At 49.3% G+C, this 21,765-nt stretch overlaps 8 protein-coding genes across 8 annotated transcripts; 4 read left to right on the plus strand and 4 right to left on the minus strand.

The window, feature by feature from the left end:
• Nucleotides 1-4,248: 4,248 nt before the first annotated feature.
• On the plus strand, nt 4,249-4,587 carry PEX2_092580 (uncharacterized protein; the record flags this gene model as incomplete). Its single annotated transcript, XM_016746528.1, has 1 exon — nt 4,249-4,587. The coding sequence occupies one exon, from the start codon at nt 4,249-4,251 to the stop codon at nt 4,585-4,587; it is 339 nt and encodes a 112-aa protein (XP_016600244.1).
• A 1,316-nt stretch (nt 4,588-5,903) lies between these two features.
• On the minus strand, nt 5,904-6,879 carry pre9 (proteasome core particle subunit alpha 3; the record flags this gene model as incomplete). Its single annotated transcript, XM_016746529.1, has 4 exons — nt 5,904-6,043; nt 6,108-6,526; nt 6,610-6,794; nt 6,856-6,879. The coding sequence occupies 4 exons, from the start codon at nt 6,877-6,879 to the stop codon at nt 5,904-5,906; spliced, it is 768 nt and encodes a 255-aa protein (XP_016600245.1).
• A 550-nt stretch (nt 6,880-7,429) lies between these two features.
• Nucleotides 7,430-8,907, plus strand: PEX2_092600 (uncharacterized protein; the record flags this gene model as incomplete). The annotated part of the gene is made up of 2 exons (XM_016746530.1): nt 7,430-7,599; nt 7,653-8,907. The coding sequence occupies 2 exons, from the start codon at nt 7,430-7,432 to the stop codon at nt 8,905-8,907; spliced, it is 1,425 nt and encodes a 474-aa protein (XP_016600246.1).
• Nucleotides 8,908-9,086: 179 nt separating this feature from the next.
• Nucleotides 9,087-9,833, minus strand: PEX2_092610 (uncharacterized protein; the record flags this gene model as incomplete). The annotated part of the gene is made up of 1 exon (XM_016746531.1): nt 9,087-9,833. One exon carries the CDS (start codon nt 9,831-9,833, stop codon nt 9,087-9,089), a length of 747 nt encoding a protein of 248 aa, XP_016600247.1.
• A 729-nt stretch (nt 9,834-10,562) lies between these two features.
• PEX2_092620 (uncharacterized protein) lies at nt 10,563-13,196 on the plus strand (the record flags this gene model as incomplete). The annotated part of the gene is made up of 1 exon (XM_016746532.1): nt 10,563-13,196. One exon carries the CDS (start codon nt 10,563-10,565, stop codon nt 13,194-13,196), a length of 2,634 nt encoding a protein of 877 aa, XP_016600248.1.
• Nucleotides 13,197-13,834: 638 nt separating this feature from the next.
• On the minus strand, nt 13,835-14,871 carry PEX2_092630 (LUC7 domain-containing protein; the record flags this gene model as incomplete). Its single annotated transcript, XM_016746533.1, has 3 exons — nt 13,835-14,329; nt 14,405-14,736; nt 14,829-14,871. The coding sequence occupies 3 exons, from the start codon at nt 14,869-14,871 to the stop codon at nt 13,835-13,837; spliced, it is 870 nt and encodes a 289-aa protein (XP_016600249.1).
• A 566-nt stretch (nt 14,872-15,437) lies between these two features.
• On the plus strand, nt 15,438-17,116 carry gpi16 (GPI-anchored transamidase subunit GPI16; the record flags this gene model as incomplete). Its single annotated transcript, XM_016746534.1, has 2 exons — nt 15,438-16,032; nt 16,086-17,116. 2 exons carry the CDS (start codon nt 15,438-15,440, stop codon nt 17,114-17,116), a joined length of 1,626 nt encoding a protein of 541 aa, XP_016600250.1.
• A 3,138-nt stretch (nt 17,117-20,254) lies between these two features.
• On the minus strand, nt 20,255-21,590 carry PEX2_092650 (alpha/beta hydrolase; the record flags this gene model as incomplete). Its single annotated transcript, XM_016746535.1, has 5 exons — nt 20,255-20,559; nt 20,614-20,908; nt 20,969-21,123; nt 21,194-21,319; nt 21,386-21,590. The coding sequence occupies 5 exons, from the start codon at nt 21,588-21,590 to the stop codon at nt 20,255-20,257; spliced, it is 1,086 nt and encodes a 361-aa protein (XP_016600251.1).
• Nucleotides 21,591-21,765: the final 175 nt, after the last annotated feature.

Raw genomic sequence — 21,765 nt, forward strand, 5'->3', positions numbered from 1 at the left:
ACCCTCGGAAGGAGGACAAAGTAGATTGAATCTCCGTTCAGATAAGATTCTAATCTAACAACTGCAGACTCTCCCCGCCGATGCGGTTTTGCGCTGACGCATTGTTTTGCAGTTGCTCGCTCAAACCAAAAAACCTTGGAAGAGGGAAAGTCTGGACGACTGATCCATACTATAACGCTTTATTTTCCTCCATATCAATGCCTATTATGGATAGGATATCGTTTTATTTCACGGCCCAGTCAATTGTTCAGCTCGGGTCTGTCGGCGGGCTATTAGTAACTTTGTCTCCAATTGGTAACTGTGATGGCGATCAACGAGTTGGTCGGAGGGCATTTGGTCAAGCTTCTCGCGGTTACCACTCCGCACGGCCATCCAAGCTAATTGAAGTTCACGAGCCAATATCTAGCCTTTGTAGTGAGAAAGGTTTGTGGGGCAAGCTTTTGAGATGCCCGATCCCTACGAAAATACTTGCAAATAAGGTCTAGAATATCAAGCGCATGTATGCCCAATGAGACCATGACTATATAACCATTGAAAACCCCCAACGCACCGCGTCTTTCGGCCTTATCAGGGTCCTAAGCATCTTGTTTTTTTATAGAGAAACATCGAATTCCCAGTGCATCGCTACCACCATTGAACAATCTCTCGGCATCTATTTCTGCTACTGGCAAAGTAAGGTGATCCTAGGCTACCTTGGCCATACGACGAAGTTCAAGCCTATTGGCCTTCCACCAGCTCCGTATAGCCTCCATCTAGCTCTAGTGTATTTCGAATCTCGTGCTCATTGCACGAGCATCGAAGGGCGATATCAGACTTAGCGAGTTTGGACTATACAGGCCAAAAGGCCTCCGGAAGCCTATACTCGAAGTTCTTGTAGTTTATGCTTAGAGCAGTTGACACAGGATGTTCTAGGGTGGGGTATTCCTTCTTCTTTCCCCTAGAAATCTATAAACTTAACGGTCCTTCGCACGTTCAGTGGTTGGTCTGAAAGAGCCCGTGTGTGTTTGCTTTAGGTGCTGTTTCAACTTTACGGTTAAATAACGTAGCTTAGATACAAATTGAAAGAATCGATAGGTCGATGGTAATATAATACTTGGGTATCTCAGCTCCAGCCGCTCCATATTTCCTACTCACCAGGTACCAGATTCAAGTTTTATATAGTGGTATGCATATATATGTATAAAGGCTGGTTGGTACAATTCTGGGCAGGAATACTATAAAATTTACCGTGAAATATGTAATTATACCAGTGTCCATACTTTCAAAGTGAGGGCGAATGACCAAGTCAGTCTTAGCGATATTACTCGGTGAGAATTAAGTTCCCGGTGGGATACTTCGTCGCCATGTTGGGCATTATATCCAACATAGGTTATGCTGAATGATGCCAGAAGAAAAAGAAAAGAAAAGGGACCCTAATAGAACGTGATTTCGTGCTGTTTTCACGATGTGTATCGCAGTTAGAGTATCTGGACATTGGGGGGATGACAAGGACTACTGTGAACACGGGAATCCGAGGGCCCACTCGAATCGAGTACAATCTACCAATGGGAGATAGGCTTAGGTCTCACCCTACGCAAGTGCTGATGAAATGCACATACCCCTTTGGTGCAGGACTGGTGGGGAAAGGTCTCGTTAGTTGCATACAACTGACATCCCGGCTGACGGTTGCCATTGGACGATTGGGCCGGCTGCAGGTGAGGATAAGTCGAGCGGTCGACCAATCCCCATACGCCTAAGAAAATGGAGGCAGTGGGCTTTTTGCTGTCCAACACCGAGGGTAGCATTACCCTCAACGATTTGTCGCCGGTCAAAGGCAGGCGTGTGTAGGGTGCGGGAGCCTCCGTTCACTTTCCGATCACGGGATCAGAAGAGCCCGACGCTGTGGGAGCCTGTATGCGGGTCCTGGAATTCAATTTTAACGTTAAGGCACGGGCTTCCCAGTTTGATAGCACTCAAAATTGGCTTGCGGTAGCTCTAACCAGATCAAAAACGCTCTAGTATTTCACCCGGCAACTTCGCTTGTTGGGCAGAAACCACAACCATGCTTTTTCGATACCATCAGCCTGATCCTTGCGAGGAGAAAGATTGGTACACTAAGGATGGGCGAGGGGATATCGGTGGTAAGACGGAGCGAGAGGCAAAAGAGCAGGGGGGCTTCAGAAGTTGATTCGAGAGTTTTTTGGGCCTGGATGCAACCAGCTCGCCGCAGCAAAGAATAGATCCACCGAGTGTGACAGCCATGTTGAGGCTGTGAGCCATCATTAGGGATGCCAGTTGCCAACTCAACATCTTGTCATGGATCATCTTTCTGGGTCCAATTCTGGGCGTGATTGAGCGGCATTCCCCGACGATCGCTTGTCGTATTGGTGCATTGCCCAGAACAATCGGGGGAAACGGCAAGCACGGAATTCTGCATGATTTTCCATTCCATATTGGCAATCAGTCATATTTCGTCATTGTCAATAACGTGAATGGCATCTGGGTCCTCGGTGGAGCTTGCATGGAATCCCTAAACGGCGATCCACGGCCTTCGACCCAGCCTTCGCTACCAAGAATTGATGCAGAAAGCCAGAAACAACGTGCCACGTCAGAGTCTCTGAGCTTTGGTGCAGCTGCATGTGGTTCAGCAATATGTGGAATGTGTCACGGTTCGTGTTTGCGGCGAGCGCCGTACATCAATCCGATCCTATCATTTGCGCCAAAAGGAGCAAGTGGATGATGATGAACACACAGATGAGCGGGGGCAAATGCATGATCCCTTTTTGCAGGAGTGAGAGATCAGCTGAACGAAAATGGATCTATCTGGCCTGCATCCCTAATTTTTGGAGTGTGGCACACGAGATTTCAATTGCGTGGTCCGTGTCCTTGAGCCCGAGTGCCAATGATAGAGCCTCAGAGACTCCAGCATTGCCACTTAAGTGAGGGCCATTGGCTGAAAGCCACGGACCGGAAATGTGCGGCAGGAGTGGAAAGGCGGCCGAGTCTAAACTTTGATAGACTGGCGAGTAAGGCTCATTAGGAATAACACAAGATGACAGGGGCTAATGGTTGCAACCACATGCTGAGACCCAATATTGGTTTCCATTATTGCCCAAATGCAGGAGACGTAAGAGCCATGAAGATGAGTGAAGGCAATGACTCGGGATGTGCATGCGTATGCAATCACACAGACAGCAATATCGGATAGATACTTCTGCGGATAAAACATGGCGTTCGGTCTGAATTCCGTGTCAGTGCTCAATGATAGATGGGGCATTGAGCCAATCAATAATTGCAGTTGTCGAAAAGTCGCATCAAGATAGAACAACCCATTGCGGTGGAGTCACAAGTGGCGTGCAGAGTCCCATCACATTCGTGAAGGCAGTAGCTTTTCTCTTACATAGAGACAGGGTTATCCCTGGGCACTAAAGCCTGATTGTTGCATCAATACGACAGCTGGCAAGTACCGGGGCCGACTCGGCCATGCAGGATCAGGCATGCAAAACGCAAGACAATCACAGGAGTGTGAGTCCATGCGAACAGCATCCACATGAAAGTGGGGAGAGGCAGATGGCGACGGCATAATTGCAGTAGTCGAATCTGGAAACTAGAGAATTGCAGCCCTGAATTGAGGGATTTTCGACCCATCGTACATCATCACCATGAGGAGGGAATCGCCACGGCTGAGGGTTGCATGCATCCATGAAGCAACCGGTTATTCATAGTGGCTCCATTCGAGATACAATGACCATCATACCGTCTCCACTGGCTGGAGAACTGCTCACAGCCAACCGGATCAACCGTCAGGCAGGTGCAATGTGAAATCCACGGACTGGAACCACGGATGATAAGCCATCGGGCACTGACAAACGTCGATCAACAGTGGAACGAGGCAAACATGGGAGAACCAAGCAGTGGCATAGAAATATCGTCCGAAACATAAATAGGCCTGTCAACGCCCCCATGATGTTGTGAAGTTCTCAATCATCCCTCCGGTTTCATAATTCGAGTCTGAAATCTTCAAGCCAGGCCAATAGATCTTCTTCAGAAGAAGGATTCATTCAAAATTTGTTTCAACTTTGTTGAGCTTTCCGGGTCCTTTAAAAAAACTCAGACAAAGGCCGGCCTATCAAATCTGACAAAAGCGGGTGTACTGTCAGGTGCAACCAATAGCAACCCAGTATTCAAGCTGAAACAAAGACGGAGAGCTGTGAGAAAGTGGGTTATGTCGTACGTGCAGATTTAGCAGCACTGACAGATCTGATAGGCATGTGTTTTTACAACCAAAAGAGATATGCGTGTGGAGACTGGAGCTGGACCAGCTTTGCTCACCGATGCAACTATGAGTATCGCACTGGCGAAACATGCGGTATGAGACTCGTCAACATGACCGAGAATGAGAAGACCAACTGTCGTCTCTGCGAAAAAATCGAAACCAAACATCGCCGGCGTAGTGCCGAAGTCGAGCGTTTAGACCGATGGAAGCGAGAGGGTGCCACACTTGTGGCCTCAATGGACCGGTCTCACAAACTCATTATGGACTTGGAGAAAGAGATCCGCTCCCTGCAGCGGGAGCGGGACGACCGAAGGAGCACTCTCCTAAGATAGGATTGGCTTGAGTTTGTAATACCGGTGTTCCTTTGGTTTTCTTGGTTTTTTTTTTCTTTTTCTTTTTTGTTGGATAGGTGAATAGTAATTGTGTTAACTTATTTCAGGCCTTTCGTGGCCAATTGTCCTGTCGTTTTTTTTGTTGCCTGTCACTGTTTCTGTTGGGATCTGCAGCGAGTTTCATGTTTCACCATTTGTCCGTGACAATAAGTCCGAATCGAGTTTCTGCAAGGTGATGGCAGAACAATATCGCCTTTGAAAGATTGACGAAAAAATTTGATTGGTTCAGACTCCATATTGATTTCTGTCCATAGGCTGTTAAGCTCCCAAAAAAATGACAATAGGGACTAGCCATGTCATAAGCGCCCTGTTTCCTGGGTGAGCGGTTCGCTGAGACAGATCGAGTCTCACAAAAAAAGGAGTCGCACCTGCTGCAACCAGACAATAAAGCCATTGAGGCCTGCCGAATGTTGAATGGCCATTCAGAATCGAGATAATCCTTGAAGGGAAAGCAGTAGTGTCTGGGAACTGGTGTCAGAGCGAGGGCACATAGTGTGGAACAAAATGCCCCTCATCAAATCCCCGCACGTGATGAAACTCCTGCTTAGATAACCTAATAAGATGACCTCGGGAACACCTATCACAAAGAAGGTGGATCTTGAGTAGGGTCCTAGAGAAGAGATGGAGGAAAGTGGACGGGGTTCTGCTGTATGGTAGTGTTGTGAGGAGAATCCAGGGCTAAGTGGGCTAAGGTGGGTTACACTTCCCTTGCTCTATACCCCAGAGCTGTGGGCAACTCCAACATTGCAAATCTCCAATCCAGCTCTAACACGATAAGTTTGAGCAATCTAGGTGAAATAGCGACAGATTGAATGGGCTTTAGGGACATTGACAAAATAGAAAAAGGGCAAAGGGAAAAAAGTATTCAGCCCAAGGCCGCAGAATGGCGAGGCTGGGAACTATATATCATGGCACTATAATCGGAGAATTTACTTCTGCTGGCTAAAACCTGCATGGCCCTAAGCAATACCCATGTCTCTTCAGCCTACGTGTACCGATCTACTTGAACATCTTCAAGGTAAACAGCGTCAAATTGGAGTGCGGAACTGGAGAAGAGCACTGAGACTGGGCCGATGTGCATGCCACGTCACAAGAGAACAACACCAGATGCAGCCATAAACAAAAACTCGCGGGAGAGATAACAGACCAATGCTTTGTTTGGACGTGAGGTGATGCTAGGATATTGCAACCGGATGATTATGGTCAAAGTATTGGATTCGAGTATCTGAAACGGAAAAAGAACAAGAGGATTTAATCTATTTTATGTCACCAGCCTCGGGCTCGTCATCAACCTTGGCCAGCCCTTGTTCCCGGAGAAGGGAATCAATCTCATCCGCAGTCCATAGGTGGTGGTAGATCTTGCCATCCTTAGTCTTGCCCACTGTTGCGAACTCGACTGCGTAAGGTAGAAATGTTAGTATGATGAAACACAATGCAAAAGCGACACCGGAGGAACTCACTCTTCTCACTGCTCAGCTTTGTGGAATCCATAGTCTTGCTTAGCACCTTGACAGCCATAGCACAAGCCTCCTTCAGATCGCAGTCCTCCTTGTAATCTTGCTTGAGGAGACTCTGAGCGCTTGCGTTGTTTGCACCAACGCTCGTCGCTTTCCAGCCTCCGTAATTTCCACTGGGGTTGCTCTGGTACAGCTGGAATTGACGGAGGTGGTCGTAACCGGCGTAGATGAAGGAGACACCGAACGGACGGAGACCTCCGTGTTGGGTATATCCTTGCTTCAGATCACACAGTCGGCGGACAAGCTGTTCACATGGAATGTCTTCGTTGTACGTGAGGAGGTAGCGTTGGGCGTTCTGGCGAGCATAGTTGATCAGGATGTTGGCATCGGCGTTCATTCCTGCAACGGCGCAGATCATGTTACTGGAAAATATTAGCTACTTATCCCAATACAAAACACAGTAGATCTGGCTATTTTATTTGAGATAAAAGGGGGGTTGGCGTACTCGTTGATTGTGTAGAGCTTCTCAGCGGAGGTATCCTGCTCCAACAGCTTACTGGTCACCTTCCTCTCAGCAGCGAGGACAATTCCATCCTTGGCTAAGATACCAAGGGCTGTGCCGGCGTGAGAAATAGCCTCAAGCGCATATTCAACCTGGTAGAGTCGACCCTCTGGGGAGAAGATGGTGGTCTTTCCAACAGCGTCATAGGTTAGCTGGAGCTGCACAAAAGGAATGACGGTGTGCACAAACCCTCGAATCGTATCTCCGAGACATCGTGTATGAATAAAGGAAAGCAACAAAAACTCAGAAATGGGCTAAAGGTAAGGGTTGATTGTGCGAGAGAGGTGGTTCGGGATGGTGAAGGTCGGTGGTGAAGACGTAGAAGCTCCAGGCAACTCGCCCTGGCGCGTCCTCTGTCATCCGCCAAGCTCGGACCACTTCACCACACCAAAGCTTCGTTGCGACGATTTCACCACTTTGGCCCGCAAAGGACGGACCACAACGCCGATTTACCCATTACTTTGCATTTCAATTGTTTCATCTCGATCGTCATGCTCAGATCAACATATACCGCTCCTCCCCCTTTGCCTTCAGGGTGGACACAACATCGAGCCCCAACAGGTTGGTCTTGCGCTGGGTCTGAGAAAAGTTTTGGCCATTCTAACTCTTAATCCAGGTCATTTGTACTATTATAATTCTTCCACAAAACAATCGACATACACCCGCCCTCAAGAAACGGCCCATCGGCCCATTCAGACAGCCACCGACACCCCAGAAGCAACATACAATCCCGAGACGCTACCTCCGTTTTCTTCGACACCCTATGGACCGGCAGGGTTTGGCTCTGGGCCAGCGCAATTTAGTCCCCCACAAAGCTCCCGCGGCCGCGGAGGATTCCGAGGTGGAAGAGGCTATCATGATCGTGGACGGAGAGAACCCGAAGATCGACCAAAAGCGAAGCATCCTATTCCTGACTGCGCCCCGTGGCTACTAGTAAGGACCAAGCTCGGAAGGAGATTCGTGCATAATCCCGAAACAAATGAAAGTTTTTGGAAATTTCCAGAGCAAGTTTTGAAGGGCGTGGTCGAATTTGATCGCCTTGAGCGTGAGAAGAAGGAAAGAAAAGAACGGGGGGAGCCCGAGATGCCAGCCAAAAAGGAATCGCCTACACCACAGGACGACCGTATAGAGCCCCAACCAACACCACAAGAGGCAGAACGCGCAGACTATGACTCGGACTATGAAGAGGTCGAGGTTACAGACAGCGAGGGGGAAGAGGGCCAACCATCAAAGCGTGCACGCGCTGAAAGTGAGGATGTGAAGGATCAGCCGTTAGAGTTCAACGAAGAAGACATGGCATACCAACTAGCAGCCATGGGTGAAGACTACGGACTGGACCCTGGGGAATATGGCGAGGTCGGGGAAGAAGATTGGGAAGAGGGCGCAGAGGGCCTACCGTTGACAGAGGCCGATGCTGAGGCCCTCTTCCGCGACTTGCTCGATGACTTCCGAATCAACCCATTCACCACATGGGAAAATATCATTGAAGAAGGCCGCATCATTGAAGATACCCGGTATACTGCACCCTCGAACATGAAGACACGACGAGAGATCTTTTCCAATTGGTCCCGGGACCGAATTCAATATGTGAAAGAGCAGAAAGCGAAGCAGGAGAAAACAGACCCGCGCATTAGTTACCTGGCATTTTTGCAAGAACATGCGACTCCGAAGCTTTACTGGCCGGAGTTCAAGCGCAAGTACAGGAAAGAGCCTGAAATGAAGGACTCTCAGCTTGGGGATAAAGAGCGCGAGAAGTTCTACCGGGACCACATCTCGCGTCTCAAGCAACCCGAAAGCACTCGCAAGTCAGACCTGTCAGCTTTGCTCAAATCTGTTCCTTTGGATTTGTTGCACCAGTCGTCGAATTTGGAGCATCTGCCCACCATGATCATCACCGATATTCGTTATATCGGACTCACGCCCGAGGTTCGAAACCCATTGATTGAGGCATACATATCTACTCTGCCTCCGGCGCCGGAGGTACAGATGACGGCAGAAGAGCTGGAAGAAGTCGACCGAAAACGAGTTGAACGGGAGAAACGCGAGAGGGCCCTTGCAGATCGGGAGAAGCGGGTGGAGGACGAGAAACGGAGACAGCGAGGAGATCTTCTCCGTGGAAAGCATCTACTCCGAGAAGGGGAGGCCGAGATTGAACAAGCAATGCGCGTCAACAAGGAGGGCCTAATGAGCTACATGGATATTGATCAGGCGGCAGATGAGGCACAGAAGCCGAGTCAATAATAGTTGGTCACTGAATATTACATATCACTTTTGTCGAAATAAGGACAGCCGAGTTCATATTGTACATCATCAAGAGGCAGTTTGCTTATACCAATGCCATTCGGTTCCTGAGGGTATCACTGTAGATGAGGGAAGCCTTCCCTTCACGTAGACGATTCGTCATTTCACCATCGAGCCAATCATTTAAATCTCCAATCATCCCAATCCTCGTCGTCATCGTCTTCACTCTCGCTCTCAACCTGCTCCACTGCGCTAGATTCCATCGGCTCATCCTGTGTCTGCTCCTCGGCGCGGACTTTTCGCAGCTCCTCGCGTTTTTGTTTGAGCCTGCGCACCCGCTCCTCCAACTGATCCATCTCATCAAACTCTTCCTCCAAAAGCCGTGCGGCATCCTCTCGCTCCCCTTCCATCTCTGCCTCACGAGTGCGGACTGTCGATGCCTTCGCTCTCTCTTGCTGCGCGGCAATTTCTGCAGCTGTCACGGGGGCCGCGGATATCGTAGCCTCGGCTGTAACAGCGGCCGGTGCATGTGGCTCCTCTGACTGCTCGGCGATCTCGCGTTGAAATGCGGCCCATGCCTCTTCGTCAATAGGCGCGGATGGATCTTGGGGCGGCTGCGCGGTTGGTTCTTCGAGGTCTGCAGTTGGCTCAACAATCTCCTGTTCGTTTTCGAGTGGAGGTTCTGGGCCGGCGATATCATCCTCGACTTGCTCCGAACCTTCGTCCTCTGTGGTTTGCTCGGTGCTTGTTGCGCCAGAGATAGACTGAAATGTGTCTAGTTCTGCGGCGCGGATCTTCTTTCGCATTGCTCCATCTCCACTGTCAACCTTGCGCTTTTTGGTGACCCGATTTCCTGTCGTATTTGGTTGAGATGTGCCCTTGCGGGAAGCTAGTTCACTGCGCAGTAGTGATCGGACGTCGGCCATATTCGCTTGAGTTGTAAGAGGTTGGGAGTATGGAAGTTTTAGTGGGTGAAATAAGTTCGGAATCAAACTGGCGGGAATAAAAGAACCTGTGATGAAGAGTGGGGAACCTGGAGAAGCTCAATCTTAAGATTCACCGAAGGGCATTTCGCCGCGAACCTGTGGCTGGTGACAAATGGCACGTGATAATGCCCAGGTGCCCCCGGTGAATGACAAAGACGGGAGCCAAGCCACTTACTCATCTCTCTTCTCCTCACATCGCATCGCATCTCTTTTCTATCTTTTACCATCCTTCTTTTGGCGTTATTGCTTTCGCCGCTTGATCTTCGAGCAAATACTGCTCCAATCTCAACCCCAAATATCTAGTGCTTTTTCTAACTGGAAAGTGCGTGATTTGGGCTCAGGTCACTTCACGCGACCCCGCTTAGCGCCGAGTGTCGATTTGACGCGCAGCAAGGGATTGCACAATCCACCATAACACCTGCTTGAGCGCGTTCTTCGCCTCCGCGCGTCAGTCCAAGAAATATTGCGCAGACTAGATCGGTTTCTCTATTCGATCGAGCAAAACTGTGGGCTAGACAGTGACGCTGTTGTGCCGTCTTCTTGTGTATTACATTAGCGCCTTGAGCCTGTAGAGACTTTTGTCAGCCTGGGGTAACACCTGAATTTCGAGCAAGTCAAGAGACCTATTATCCTTTCACGCGCTGTAGTACGCGCTGAATCACCATTATCATGGCCGGTAAGCTTTCGTACACCATCACAACACACATTGTTATCCGATCACCTGAGAGTGGAAGGGCAACCCCAAGTCTGGGTTGTGGACCATCTACCAGAACACGGCTAACAGCGAGATTAGACGAACCCCGCCGCTCCGGCCGAGCCACCAAAGGCCAACACAAGAACCTCGAACTGCCAGATGATCCCGCTAAGAAAGGCAAAAGCAAAAGTCCGAAAGAAAAGAGCGCGAAGTTGTCCGCCGAACCCACACCCGGTCCTAGCGAAGCGGGAGGAGACGAAGAAGAGATTATCCGATGTATCTGTGGTGAATATGAAGAGGAAGAGGATGTGGAGCGCGATATGATCTGCTGTGACCAATGTTCAGCATGGCAACATAATGACTGCATGGGTCTCACATTCATGAAAGGTCAAGAACCAGATCAATATTATTGCGAACAATGTCGACCAGAGAATCACACAACCCTCTTGGCAAAGATCAACGCGGGCGAGAAGCCCTGGGAAGAGGTTGCTGAGAAACGTCGCCAGGAGGCTGAGGAGAAGAAGTCCAAGCGGAAAAAGGGCAAGAAGGGAGGCCGCAAAGGCCGACCCAGTGAGAGCCGGACAGATGCCAGCACACCAGCTCGCACTGCCCCATCAACTACACCCGGTCCCAGTGGTTCTCCTGCACCCGCTGTGTCTGTTGTATCTGTCTCAGTCGAACCAGAGAAGAATGGCCATGCTGTTGATTCTCGACGATCCAGCACAAACAAGCGCAAACTCGAAGAAACAGTGGAGGCAGAAAATGTAAATACGTCTATTTCACTCCTTCATCACATTCAAAATGCTAACTCGCTTATCTATCAGGGACCACAGGTCAAGCAACAACGGGTATCCCCACAGTCTACCCCAGCGGCCATTACAGAGGCAACTGCACCCCAAATCAAGACAGACACTAGCCCCGAGGCACCTGCCATTGGAGCCCTGGAGGAGCTGATGCCTGCTCGCAAGACTGTGGCCACACACCTCATCAAGTTGTTTGTAGACCAGATTGCTGCAGCCCTGAAAGCAGGCTCCTTTGCCTTGCGTGCGAACCAGTCGGTGGAGGACATGGCACAACAACTCGCTCTTTCTATTGAGGATGCCATGTATGAGAGTATCTGTGGGCGGTCAGGCGAGCCCAATGAATCATATAAGGCGCAATTACGGTCGATCATGTTCAATGTAAAGAAGAATGCTTCTCTGCGAGATCGTCTGATAATAGGTAGTCTCTCCCCTAAGTTGCTGTCTCAGATGACATCAGCAGAGATGGCCAGCGAAGAACTACAGCAAAAGGACGCCGAAATCAAGCGAGAAGCAGACAGGCATCACACCATTGTCCAGGAACAAGGTCCCCGGATTCGACGCACCCATAAAGGAGAAGAGTTGATCGAAGATGAACACCATGGCGCGAACGAGTCTGTCTTCTCCCGTGGACCTCGTCGCATTGCGGGCGATGATGGCAGTCCAACCAATAAAAGCCCAACCAGCCCGATTGGACTACGGCAAGCAAAGACAGAGACAGATGGATATGTTCGGGGTCTGTCACCTGAGGGTGCTCACCATGACCACGTCTTCCCGGAAGTGGCTCCCGCCATCTACGAGCCACTCCCTAGTGGCAGGGTCCAAGCAGATGCTGAGATCGATCAGCTCTTGCGCGACGATGAACCTTATTCACCCCCTTATTCGCCCAAGGACTTTGACGACGACGGCACCATCTGGCGCGGCAAGGTAACGATGCCTCCAATTGGCGAGTTCTCCTCGTCCGCGAAGCATGTGGGAGGTGCGGACTTGAGTGGGCGGATCCCATGGAGTCAACTGGCGCCCTCCACATTGGTTGTTGATGGCCGTATCGATATCCGACGGGCAACTGATTATCTATGCGGCCTTCAGTTCAGCAAGTCTACCGATGTGTCTGTCATCGCAATCAGTAGTCCTGATCAGCCTACGGATCGAGCAGGCTTCGACAAGATGTTTGACTACTTCCATAGTCGTGGGCGTTACGGCGTCATTGGAAAGCACCCGCTGTCCGCCGTCAAAGACACCTACATTGTCCCAATGGAGATCGGCACCACGACAATGCCCGAGTTCATTGAGCTGCTGGAAAACATCTCACTGGAGGCACCCATTACTCAACGCATGCTTCTTACCATTTTTGTCGTCAAGACTGGCGACTCCAACCCTTCATCTGTTCAGCCGCCATCCCACCAGGCTAGCCAGGAGCCACCTGTCTCTGCGAGCCCCACAGTCACAGCAGCGACTCCCCAGCAACCCCAGTTCAGCGCTGGAATTGCACCAACTCCCCCCTCCCACTTTGGTGGATTCAACCCGAATCCCGCAGCGTACGGCCAGCAGGCCCCTGTACAGCAAGCCCATGTCACCCCTCAACATCAGCCTGCTCTGACCGGCCTCCCCGCCGCGGTGCAAGTCCTCGGCCCCCAAGTTGATGCTCCTGCCATTCAGCAACTTCTGAAGACTGCACCTAATGTGGACATGGCGCAGCTGAGTGTCGTTCGCGACATTCTGGCCCGCCAACCTGCTGCTGCTGCCCATTACGATACTTTGATGCAAGCTCTATTTGAGACCCAAGCAAACGGCCACGTGCCCCAGTAGGGTGTATAATAGAGTTATGCCCATGATAGCCATTCTTTTTCCTGTACAGTTTATCACATTTTGTATTTCCTTTTACAAGGCTACGCAATGCTAGTCTGGTGTTTGGGACTGAAGTCTCCAGGGCTGGGAAAAGGGTTTGTTTTAGGAAAGTGGAATACCCACCGCCAAATGTTTTCAAATTTTATGTCTCCTGGTTCTCTACTCGCAAAAATGAAACCACCTCTGCTAGTGTTAGTATGTATCTCATAGGGCTTGTTTGGGCCCGGTCTTTGTTGTAGCCAGATTGCAGCCATGCTCCATTAAAGTTTTGCATTTGTATGTAGTCACTGAATTTCATTTTATTACTAGTTCTATGTATTCTTTTTCTATTATGAGACTAGTAACAAAACTGCAAGATTCCATCAAATGGGGGGGGGGAAAGATAATGTATACTATACACGATGCTAGTACATATGTATTTAGTGTTGTGAGATATCGACAAGGACAAGAATGAAAAATGAAATGGATATTGAGCACTTATCCTATGACCTCCCTAACCGTCGTCTGAGCATCATACACGAGATAATAAGTAAAAACGCCTGCGCTATGCAACGGGCCCAGAGCCCAAGTCTTCAAGAACGAAGAGAAGTCATCGAGGATTACCATCTTCCACCACCTCCGCGGCGCCGATATCCGCCGCCGCCGCCGCCTCCACCACCACCACCGCCGTACCGAGGACCGCGACCAGCACCGGGGCGACCACCAGAGGTGTAAGGGTTATCGTCTTCTTCGTGGTGACGAACTGGCGGAGCCCGACCCTTCAGCTCGATGCTTAGCTTTTTGCAGTTCTTGCGCATGTCTGAGTATCCCATGTGCATCTTTCCGAAGAAGTGATCTGCCAATCGGCGGTCGTTGTCAAGACGAGACAAGTAAGCACCGCAGACGTCACAAACTTGCAGCTTTTGGTGGCCAGATGGACCGGAAGTATCTTGGAGGTTCTTGAGATCGCGCTCAAGACTTTCCTTTTGGTGCTTGGAGGTGCGGACCTTGTGCATTTCACTCAGTGCTAGTGCGACAGAGCCTGTTTCGCCGAGAATCGAGACTTCTTGGAGACCGGAGTTGATTGTGTTGGAGAGATCGGCGATTTGTTTGAGCTATATAGGAAGTCAGTGAAGCCCCCCAGAGTCCCTCGTATTGGGGATCAAAGGTAGAAGTAAAGGTAGACATACCAAGTCGTTTGTCTGCCGAATCTCATCCGGCGTCTTTTCCAATCGGCGCTGCGCAGTGTCGATTCGGCGGTCACAGTCGTCAATGTACTTCTGCATGTCGCGCAAGTAATCGAATTCGAACCCCCATTTTGCTTTCTCCGAGGAAGGTGCCGTGTCATATTCTGTCTTCAAGCCTTCGCTATGGACTTTCGGGCAAGGTCCGAGGTCTTGCTTGGTGTTGGTGAACAGGTCGTGCGGGCAAGTGCCAACAATGTATGAACGACAAACTTTGTTGTCTGTGATTGAGAGCTGTGAATTGCGACCCTGGGCGCCAGTTCCAATGAGCTGATCAGCTATAGACAGAAGTAATGTTAGCTCAATTTGGAGACTTGTCGGGGTAGGCTAGAGCTTGGAGATTTTGCGAGTCACAAAAAGAGCGACATACCTCCCATGAGCTGCTCAAGCAGCTTTCTCTGTTCTGCTGCCATGCTGATCGTGTATCCAATAAGCTGGAAAGGAAAGGAAAGGCGAAATTGTGTCAACGGGCTGATTGGCGGCAAACGACGAAGTCTTTCGTTTTTGATGCTTTTGGCGCCAAGGAAGGCGGTGAGGCTCCGCAGTCAACAGACCAGATGGGTGTCTCGGGGATTTTGGGGTTTGGCTTGATCTTTCTTTCGATGCGGAGCTTTTTTATTGACTCGGTGATTAATTAGCTCTGACTCTCTGGGGCCACAAGTCAGCATATGCCCATTACTTCGCCGATACCCCCTGCCAATTGACCTGTGATACCCGCATGGACGAAGACCGAGCTCTGGCAAGCATGATATCATGAGGGTCCTTTCACTATTCTCACTTCCTTTCATCGCGCTTATTCTCTCATTATGGAGCTCCTCTGCCTTTGCGTCGTCGGACTATCACGAGCACCTCCTCCTACAACCTCTCCCGCAGTCCTCCTTACTAGCTTCTTTTAACTTCCGAAGCAATACATCACAACAATCATTCGACCAACAGCATTTTAGATATTTGCCTCGCGCCCTTGGTCAAATTCTTCAACATGCTCATACAAAAGAATTACACCTTCGATTCACTACGGGACGATGGGACGCTGAAAGCTGGGGACCACGACCATGGAACGGCAGTAAAGAAGGAGGCACTGGCGTTGAGCTTTGGGCGTGGATTGATGCGCCGGGAGATGAAGAGTATGCTCCTCACTCAAAATATGTCATGGGAGGCACGCGACGCTGACTTACTTAGGGCTTTTGCCAAATGGATCACCCTGACGCAGTCACTCTCTGGTTTGTTCTGCGCATCCCTGAACTTTGTGGACTCGACCCGAACTACTCGACCTGTGGTTTCTTTTGAACCGGCTGGGGACCACTCAGCTGCCGATCAACTGCATCTATTGCATGGAACGCTTCCCGGAGAGGTAGTTTGCACAGAGAATTTGACTCCTTTCTTAAAGCTGCTTCCTTGCAAAGGCAAAGCTGGAATCTCCTCACTATTTGACGGGCACAAATTGTTCGATGCCGCATGGCAGAGTATGTCAGTGGATATCCAGCCGGTCTGTTCTGCAGACGGAGAATGTGTCGTTCAGATCGAGCAAACCGTGGACATGGTCTTGGATATTGACAGGTCAAAGCGCTCTCGCTGTGCGTATTTTCCACCTGTTTACTCTGGCTCAAGATTGCTAATATAGATTTAGCGAACCCAATTCCTCGGCCTGTGCCTAATGAGCAGCTGGTTTGTGACACTTCCAAACCTTACAATTCAGATGATACCTGTTACCCGCTGGAGAATACCAACAACAAGGCGTGGAGTCTTACCGAAGTCTTTGGGCGGAGCCTCAATGGTGTTTGTCCTCTTACAGATTTCGATGGCTCTAGCGATCAAAGCGTCTGCCTTCGGGTGCCTCATGAACGAGGTGTCTTCATATCTGAGGAGGCCAATGAAATCAAGAAAGACGATGGCTTTACGCGCTGTTTCAAATTGGCGCCATCGGTGTCCTTCGATCTTTCGATTCCAGAGCAGCCAGTGAACACTGAAGTTCCTTTGGACGAGCCTGTTTTGCATGCGGAGCGAACAATCGTTGGCCACGGCCAGGAGCGCGGTGGAATGCGCATTATCTTTGGCAATCCATCCAACACCAGCGCAGTTGATTTTATCTACTTTGAGTCTCTTCCGTGGTTCCTCCGACCCTATATACATACTTTGCACGCCACAATCACAGGGCAGGATGGAGTCCTGCGCGAGGTTCCAGCCTCTGACATCGTCAAAGAGACGTACTACCGGCCCGCCATTGATCGCGAGCGTGGAACACAATTAGAACTGGCGCTGTCTGTCCCCGCCGCATCAACCGTCACATTGACTTACGATTTCGAGAAAGCCATTCTTCGGTACACCGAGTACCCACCGGATGCCAATCGAGGGTTCAACGTTGCACCTGCAGTAATTCGGGTCTTAGATAAGGCCCACAATGCGCCGATCTACATCCGTTCTACGAGTCTACTGCTTCAACTCCCCACCCCGGATTTCAGCATGCCATACAATGTGATCATTCTCACTAGTACCGTTATTGCCCTTGCATTCGGAACTATCTTCAATATCCTAGTTCGACGAGTTGTCTCCCTAGATGAGGCTGTCGCTCTTGGAACACAGACTTTGAAAGGCCGGATACTGGGGAAAGTGGTGGCCATTCGAAGTCGATTCCGTGGGAAGGATACCAAAGTCGAGTAGTTTACATTTGAATATAATAATCACAATTGCAATACTTAGCATTTTCAGACCTCCTAAGAGACTTGTAAAAAGCCCAGCTTTAGTTCTTTCTTGCGCATTTTCACATAAAACATTAGGAACTGTGACATTGAAGGCCAAACTTAGTGCTGTCACAAACAACTTTACAATCGATGGACCTAGGAGGTTGTTCATACAAAACTGCCTCTAGCTTCATCATCGGAGTCTAATAGTACATATAAATGCAACACATGGTCACTTTGCTGGATCATTTATCCCAAGAGGCCGCCCAATACTTGAACCCGACGTGAACGCTTGTTGGACATGCTCTTCTAAATGCAACACATTATCAATTCCCTTCCAAAATATGGAGTCAATCCGTAGCAGACCAAGATGGAGGCAAGGCAGAACATCAGCTTTCAACCGCATATCCCGGCGCACTTTGTGCAGACAAGTGACCCATTTATCTGCATCGCTCCTATCAAATGAGCTGACAGCCATGTGAAGGATTTGGAAACAGATGGACGAGAATGCAGTCGCACTCCAGGCTGGCCATAGAGTCTCAAGGTCCTCTGGGCGTAGCTCGTGAATAAACTCCGCCGCTGCCGAAATGCAGGTTTCCGCTCGGATTCTGGCTTGCTCACGCGCCTGTATATAATTGGCCTCATTCAAGTTTTCGACGGTTGGCTGCAGGAATGGTCTCAAAATAGCCCTGCAAATACTCAGATGAATATAATGGTAGTTCATTTCGAGTGTTCTCTCTAGTCCAATTGGTTTGCCTTGGCTTGATGATCGGAAATTGGTAGGTGGTGCTGATACCGGTCTGTGCCACGAGAAGAGATCTTCAAGCAGTGGACCAGTCAATGCGATGGTCTTTTCATAATCGGTAGATATGTTATTAGTAGCACGAGGAGAGCTAACATTGGTAAGTTGCGGGTAACGGCGAGATAATGGATCTGCGGATCGACTTACTATAGTTGGGTTAGAACACGATCAAGCAGAGCGTCAAGTTCAGCTCGCTTTATAATGTTCATCCAGGCTGGAAGGTCAAGCCCACTGACCGGACGATCCTCTTGGCTAGGACTTGTCACGAGCCAGTTATCATAATGCAGTAAAGGTGGTCGACCAAGGCTCAATGCAAGCCACTTGTCTGTCGAATAAATGAAATATGACAGGCAACGTCGCTGGGCAATTTGCCACGGAGGTATTCGCCATGACTTTGGATCCAGGTGTAGTCCAAGGGTGTGAGCGCAAGCAATAAGAGTGGCGAGTTGGGACCATTTGAAGCCACTATCCAATACGATTGGGTTTGGATAAGGCCGAATGGCTAAAAGAAGCATTGTTTGTACAATACAAAGCTTCGGTGCATGTAGCTCATGTGGAAGCGCTTTGTTGATAATCTCGTATAGTGCCACACTTGATGGCTTATCATATGCGAGATCAATGCATAGTCTTTCGTCAAATTTAGTGAATGGCTCGACTATTAGGTACACGCTCGCAAGGAGATATGGCGGGCTCGTGCTGGGATTTAATTGGCCCGGTGGACCAAGTATTGGGTAATCCGGTGCCACGATCCTCTCAAACAAGTTAATTAGTCTGAGACCGATATCTCCAGGGACCAAAGATTCGAGTTCCTGTCGTAATTCAAGAGCTGAAACGTTCTCGCATCCGTTTTCCTGCCTGCTGGCAGCAAATATAGATGGCTTTGATAGTAAGAACTGGGTCGGGTCGGTGCCCGAGGATACGGATTGGATATTGAGATTTTTGAAATGAAATGCCCCAGACGTGTCGTATTGATAACGACTCATCAACAAAGGGTCCATATCGCCACTACTGCCGAGCAATTGAGGTGTCATTACACCTTGAGTATCAAGGCAAATCGATGAGCCAGTCTCCTGCACAGGCAATGGCAGGGAGCTAGGCTGTAATGACCCTCCATCCTCCGAATGACCAGTCCCTGGCAGGCCAGGGGATGGATAGACAAAGCTCCCTGGACTAAATCCAGACGGCCATGTGCCATCTCCGAAGTCACCCGGTAATGATACTCCGGCTCCCTCGAAGAAATCGTGAAACCCTTCAGGCACAGTGGCAACTGGATGATCTACCCTATCATTATCAATTGACATCAGGATATCGTAGTTGACTGAGTCACCAACTGGTGAAATTTCCTGCTGCTCTGGGCGTGAATTTATCTCAGCTTGTTGAGGGGTCTGTGGGCTGATCACTTCGGGGAAAGGCTGGCGTGGCCTTGAGGTTGGCTGTAGGAATGTACATTCTTTCCCATAAAGCGTGCAAAGATAACAGGGAGGTGCTCGATCAATGCGACAAGCTGCCTTCCTGGCCCGACAGGAATCACAGGCGCGGTTTCGCTTACTCATGTACCTACGGGCTCTGCCTGACATCCTTGAATTGAGAAAATTGTCATCAATGCATTTATTAGTCGCCAAACCCCGGGAGTTCAAGAGATAGGATGTCCACAGAGATGGCCCTAATGCCGGTCGCCCCACATGTCACATGGCACGTGACTATGTGCTGCCTTTAAGGTCCTCTGACTATTCATCATTTATGGAGGTCCGTTCAAGTTTTTGTCTAGTATGATTGTAATTGGATCATAATGCACTAGTTCTAAGAGGGGGTTGATGCGAGATTGGCATACAAAAGCGAATATTTCCTCTCACTTTACTCTTTTCCTTGACTCGTGGGCCGAACGACCAGCTAAAATAACAAGGCTATATCGTTCACCTGAGGCAAATAACTACATACAAGGCCGCCCTTATGACAAACAAATTCATTCCCAGCGCATGTTCACCGGGGCAGGACGTGGTGGTGACTAATAATAATTAAAAATTTAGGGTTATCGTGGCGATAACCTTGTCCCCGCATCTCCCGGGCCGAACTCGGGAAGGAAAAGGTTTGTCATAAAATTCCTCGAACCATTCTATTGCATTCGAGAAAAATATGAGAAATTAGAGACGAACGAAGCTGGGAGTCCCAAGGAACCCTGTATGTGCGACATTGGCAAAAGCCGCCGCGAAAAAACCAACAGACCAGATCTACTCCGGAGGAATATATCCTAGCATCATCGTCCATCCAAGGACACGAGATTTCAGTAGTCATTTGTTTTTCTATACATACTTTCCATTACTTCACGCTCTTGCCGAAGTGCACTTGCCGAAGGAGCCGACTGGTATCTTCGATATACACAAAGCTCTGCGAGAGTCCCCTTTCAGGGTGATTGAAGTGCCCAAATGCATGTGGCACGCCGGGGTATCTCTTCATTGTGACCTCATTTCCAGCCCTTTGCATAAGCTGACCATAATACTCTCCTTCATCTCGCTCGAGATCAAACTCCGCTGTGATGATGTGTGCTTTCGCAAGGTTTTTGAATGAAGGAGCAAGCACAGGTGTGCAGATCCACTCTTTTGTCAAGATTCTTTCTTGGGTAGCTAGAAATTTATTAGTACATATTGCAAATGAGAACGAGGCAAGTAAAGACTTACCGTCATCATCGCCGAGCCAATACTTTAGGAACCACTGCTCTCTGCCTAGTGGTCCCCATGGGGCATCATGGTATAGCAAGACACTTTCATATGGACAAGTGGTGTCATTTAGCTCTTGGGTTCTTAGACAATAACGCATGTCTGTGGCTGGAACTATGATCAACTGAAGTTTCAGATCAATGCCCTCGTCGCGGGCGAAATGCGCCATTACTGCAGTCATTTGACCTCCAGCGGAAAGACCTCCGATGGAAACACTTGATGGATCAACATTGATACTAGAGGCATTGGCGATTGTCTGTCCAAATATCTCGTGTTAATGAAGTAAACCTCAAATGGTATTAAATCTTGTACGTACCCATTTCACAGCATCCCATGAATCGTAGATGCTGGTAGGATAGGGAAACTCCGGAGCTAGTCGATAGTCAACATCAATCACTTTAATTTGCGCTTTGTTGCACATGTGCCTGCACCAAGCAGCTTCAGAGTTGAGATTTCCAAGGACCCATCCACCTAGAGTCAACGAAGATGTGTTAGAATGTCAATTATAGAGAGCGGAATTACGGTGACATGAGGTGCGTACCTCCATGGAAGTTCAAATGAACAGGGAATGGCCCTGGGCCTTGGGGCGTATAGACCCTGATCATGATCTTCCCAGCTGGCTGAGTGACGGGGATCTCTATGTCCTCAACATGGAAAACAGACGGACCTTGATCATAGTCAGTAATTGTTTAAGACCCAAACACAATGAGCGAAGCTCATGAACCTTGCTTACCAGGGCATGTTGGGTAGGTGAAGCTGTATGTGGCGGGGCTCTTGCGATATTCTTCAAGAGATAGCTCGTCAGCTCTCACCATGGAGCTGCCATGCTTCTCCCATAGCTCTACCCATTCAGGATCCAACCCATTCAAGAGCTTGTCTGGTATAGACAAGCGTCCCTTCTTCTCTTCTACCACGACTGTTGTTTGTGTAGTGGCCATTGTTACGTGTCAAAGCAACAATTAACTTTGCGATAAAGAGAAATTGTGAAGGTAGAAAGATGCTAAATGGCCAATCTTAAGCGAAGATCTAAATTAATTTAAAAAAAAAAGTGACAATGTTGATAAATTTAGTCACCTACCCTTCGATATGCCTTGGATATAATGCAGGGTTCTG

This window comes from Penicillium expansum, assembly GCF_000769745.1.
Source record: "Penicillium expansum strain MD-8 chromosome Unknown contig313, whole genome shotgun sequence".
NCBI classification, from domain to species: domain Eukaryota; kingdom Fungi; phylum Ascomycota; class Eurotiomycetes; order Eurotiales; family Aspergillaceae; genus Penicillium; species Penicillium expansum.